At 42.2% G+C, this 5,000-nt stretch overlaps 1 protein-coding gene across 2 annotated transcripts in view; it reads right to left on the bottom strand.

Moving 5' to 3' along the window:
• LOC147022011 (tomoregulin-1-like) overlaps nt 1-5,000 on the bottom strand; it is a 169,866-nt gene that overhangs the window by 90,375 nt on the left and 74,491 nt on the right. For both annotated transcript variants that reach the window (XM_085892554.1, XM_085892553.1), the window contains exon 3: nt 3,226-3,355. In XM_085892554.1, the coding sequence (XP_085748680.1) occupies nt 3,226-3,355 (130 nt within the window). The remainder of the gene's footprint in view (nt 1-3,225; nt 3,356-5,000) is intronic.

Raw genomic sequence — 5,000 nt, 5'->3', positions numbered from 1 at the left:
CACCGAGGAATGCAATTAAAAGGTTTCTTTACAGGTTTGCAGCGTAGCTAAACCAGTGTCACCATGATGGTTGCAGGGCATCCTCAAGCCTGCATTTCCAGAGTTTGTTTTAATAGGAAATGATTACACAAAGCATTACCATATATGCAATGATTCCATGTTTTGTTTTTGTTTTGTTTTTACAGGATCTCAGGCTCATCGTGGAGCTGCCACACACATCAATAAATGAGACAACACAGGACTGTGAGATGAGCCAAACACAGCCAATCAGCTTGGCAGAAGTGTTCTCTTCCTGGGGCACTCTGGGTACCAGCCATGCCACAACAATGGCACCACATTTCTCACCGCACTCAGCAGCGCATTTCCTTAGGAATTTCCTCCTCCCTATGGATGCCAACCTCTGGGGATTGACCATGCTCTTGTCCTTTTAAATGCTGAACACCAAGCAAGGAAGTAGCACGTTCCATTTTTAAAGTCTTTGGTAGGACTCTGCGGTTTGAACGACCGACTGCCCAGATTCAGAGTGGACACTCAAACCATTACACCACCAAGATTTTTTTTTTAAAACAGCATCACAATTGAATGAAATAGCTGACTAGTTTTTCCATTTTTTTGACGTAGTTCAGACCAGGTTATTTTTGTATTCAGTGTTGAGGCTCATGGAGGAGCTAGAACATAGAATGTATCAAGATGTAACAGAATGAAAAGAACAGTAGAAAGGGCGAGAGGGAGGCGGACGTTGTGACACAAGGGTTGAATGAGAAAATAGGGGGAGACTTGGAGAAATAAGGGAATGTAGGGAAGAATGAGTGCAAGAGGAGGACACACGGGGTGAACAAGATGGATACAGCTACAAACTCAATCATAGGAGTGGAAGGAAAAACTGGAAACACGGAAAGAGGTGGGCTTGGGGAAGGTTAATGGGGGTAAGTAAGATCATGGTTGTGGATGGGTAATAACCTGAGATGGTGGTGAACAGCTGTCCTAAAACACTGGAGGGATGACTTAAATTGAAGAGACAGGAAGTTGGTTCCACAGGGAGAGAAAAAGAGGAACAAAAGAGGTTAGGTGAGCAATGTGTGTGTATTTCGGGAGTTTCTCAGGAAGGGGGTTACTGGCAGAGCAAGTGTGCTTTGCATAAACCTTGGGGGGGGGGGGGAAGGGGGAATATGAGCAGAGTGAGCAAGACCAAAAAGGAGGTGGAAGAAGGCAAAGAGACCACTTACCTGTCTGCGTTAAGAAAGTGAAACGCCCAGTAACTCAGCTTCATCGTGGGAGATTCCTATGATTTTGAAGGCCTTACTTTCCATGCGGAAAAGGTGAGAAGTCATGAGACAAGGGCGCCAGCCCATCAGTAAGAGCAGTACCCCATCAACCTGTGGATGAAGGCCTTTTAGGTTGATAAAAGTTCAGGTGTGCCAGGTAAAGACTTCACACAACGGAGAATGGTAAGCCGGCGACTGGCTTTGGATGCCCACTCAGAGATTTATGGACTGAGGAAGATGTACAGTCATGGCCAAAAATATTGGCACCCTTGCACTTTTTTCAAATAATGCACCATTTCTTCCAGAAAATTGTTGAAATTAAAAAAAATCTTTTGGTATCCACATATGTATTTCTTTGGTATGCAATGGAGTGAAACAAAAAATGCTGAAAAATAACTAAATCTTAGTTTATTCCACGCATAAATCCTAAAATGGCCTGGACAATATTATTGGCACCTTTTAGAAGTTGTTAGAAATAATTAGATTTCAAGCAGGTGATTCTCCTTTACTTTGGAATTGAACTCACCTGTGGTGAGTTGCAGGTGCCTGCAATATAAAAATCACTCATTCATCCAGTTTGAATAGGGAAAAGGAGTCATTCTGCTGTTTTGTGTTACTGTGTGTGCCACAATGAGCATGGAGAAAAAATTGTTTGAGGAGGTCAGACACAAGACTGCAGCCAAGCATGGACAACCTCAAGGCTACAAGTCCATCTCCAGAGACCTTGATGTTCCTGTGTCCACCATACACAATGTTATCAAGAAGTTTAAGGGCCATGGCACTGTCGCCCAGCTCCTGGACGTGGCTGCAAGAGAAAACTTGACCGAAGATTGCAGCGAAGGATTGTTCGAATGGTGGAGAAAGCACCTCGATCAACTGCTGAACAGATTTGAGCTGACCTTCAGACACAAGGTACGACAGTTTCAACTCGCACCATCCATCGCCAACTCAATGAAAGGACGTTCTATGGCAGGAGACCCAGGAGGACCCCACTGTTGAAAGAGAGACATAAGAAAGCCCAACTGGAGTTTGCCAAAACACACCTGAGCAAGCCAAAATCCTTCTGGGAGAATGTCCTGTGGACAGATGAGATCAAATTAGAGCTTTATGGTTAAACACATCATCTCTATGTTTACTGAAAACAAAATTAAGCCTTCAAAGAAAAGAACACCTTCCCGACTGTCAAACATGGAGAAGGTTCAGTGATGTTTTGGGGTTACTGTGCTGCCTCTGGTGCTGGGTGCCTTGAACGTGTGCATGGCATCATGAAATCAGGAGATTACCAAAGCATTTTGGAGTGCAATATGTTCAACCCGGTGTCATAAAGCTGTGTCTCCATCAAAGGTCATGGGACTTAAAGCAGGACAATGACCCCAAACACACTTCAAAAAGCACCCAGAAATGGTTCAAGACAAAATGCTGGACTGTTCTGAAGTGGGCAGCAATGGGTCCAGATCTAAATCCCATTGAACACCTGTGGGGAGATCTGAAAAAAGCAGTTGGGAGAAGGCACCCTTCAAATCTGGGAGAACTGGAGCAGTTTGTACAAGAAGAGTGGGCCAAACTGTCAGTAGAGAGGTGTCGGAAGCTCATTCATGGCTATAGGAAATGCTTGACTGCAGTTATTTTGTCCCAAGGTTGTGCTACCAAATATTAAGTCAAGGGTGTCAATAATTTTATCAATGCCATTTCTTTTTAAATTTCTGATTTAAAACGATATATTAAGTTCTAAATCAAAAACAAAGGTTCTGTCATATTAACAGTGAAATAAAGAATTGTGGAGACAAAATACTTTCGTCAATTTCAACTTATTTTTAGAGAAAATTATGAGTCATTTCAAAAAAGTGTAAGGGTGCCAATATTTTTGGCCATGACTGTACATAGAGCGAAAGGTTTACGATGGGTGGCAAAGTGACACATCGTGTTGTTTAATGCAAACGTCGTATTATAGCCAACTTACCGGCATAGCATGGCCCGTCAGTAGCTAAGCGGATATTCTGCTGCAGTTTACAGGCGGCTTGACGAAGGAAGCACTCATTCTGAAACGTTTCACCATTGGAGCCGCATACTAAGCTGTAGTCATACGGACACTGTGGAAGATGAAGAAAGGGGATTGGGATGGAGAGTGCGTAAGTAATTGCAGGAATCTTTTATAGCAGACTTAACATCCTCATCATAAATCAGCATTGTCCATGATACACCACTCCCTGTTCACAAACACACAGGTTTGGAATTTGCTCTGTTAGGTCTATGATAAGTTTTCACTTTGCACTTGCTCTTTGAGGTGTCAGTTTCATGGTTACTCAAGGGAACCATAATGTTTGAGCCAACTGGGGATCTAGATTCTCAAGGATGTGAGAGGCAAGCCAACTGGTGAATAATAAGAGCAATGTACCATTTTGGTGGCTCGCAAGCCATAAATACTGTTTTATTATTTCATCACGAAAGAAAAGACAAATTACTATGTTATATATTTACAGAGTATATAAACATATGAAGCAATTGCTGAGTGAAATGATTAAATATACAATCAGCAAAGCCCCAGTAGCTCAGTTTTACAGAACAAGAAAACCTGGACAATCATAGACTCAAGAGCAGCTTCAGAGATGAGAGATTTAGACCTAGTCAAATATGCAGATGCCTTGAGGTGAGCTAACTCCCAGAGGTACAGCCTAATCACACAAAGTGTAGTGACTAATGCTAGCCCAATTACACATGGGTGAGTTTTAAACAATACTCGTGTTGCCCAAGGCAGAGAAAACTTTAGGATGAACTCTGTGAATAAAGTCCAGGGCTAACTACACATGACACACAGCAGATGGGCACTGTGGGGTTCCCTGTTGTTGTAATAGAGGGCTGCTTGGTGGACAAAAGGCCGAGATGGCGGATGCTCCGACGTGACCTGGCCAAAGAGGTCATCTTCCTTACAAACACACCCTGCTGGCTGCTGGTGAACATCTAACTCACTGTATCCAGAAACACACACACACACACACACACACACACACACACACACACACACACACACACACACACACACACACACACACACACACACACACACACACACACACACACACACACACACGAAACGAGTGTTTTCACCTTGCAATCATGCTCAACCAGCCAGTGTTCAATTAAGAACAATGATAGATCTTTTGAACAGGCAAAGTTGTTCATCACAACACTTTGCCGAATTCCAGCCATCATTTTCTTCAGCGGAAAAGCTCTCTCAATCCAGACAAACCATGAGATGCGAAATAAGTCATTTTTTTTCAAACTCAAACATTGTGCTGGAGACAATTGCAGAGACAAGATATTACCACAACGGCTGTTTCTGTGACACTGCATTTACACTGCGAAGATGAAATACAGGGAAAGCTAATGGACCTGCTACTCAACACTGTTTGTCCAGATATTGAATTAAAATGTAAAACGTGTATTTTATGGTTGCTGGTTTCTGCATTCACTTTTCTCACATGGACAGAATTCCATGCTTGATTCAGCAATTTATAATGAAAGTTAAAAGTCTATTATATAGCTACCCGATGAATGTGATGCCCTTCTCTTATCAGATTAAGTGAATCACCAAGTACAGCTAATATTTATAATTATCATGTTTTTCTGCCATTTATAAGGGAAGCTCGAGGCAATTTTTTGGGATTGAATGTGAAATTATGGATTAAGAGATTAGTCATTATTGATATAATAAAAAACTATGTCAATGAATTGAAC

This window comes from Eptatretus burgeri, chromosome 8 (assembly GCF_056783735.1).
Source record: "Eptatretus burgeri isolate ZD-2024b chromosome 8, Ebu_testis_v1, whole genome shotgun sequence".
Classification (NCBI taxonomy): Eukaryota; Metazoa; Chordata; class Myxini; order Myxiniformes; family Myxinidae; genus Eptatretus; species Eptatretus burgeri.
Note: the sequence above shows the minus strand (reverse complement) of the source record. Positions and strands in the feature narration are given on the sequence as shown.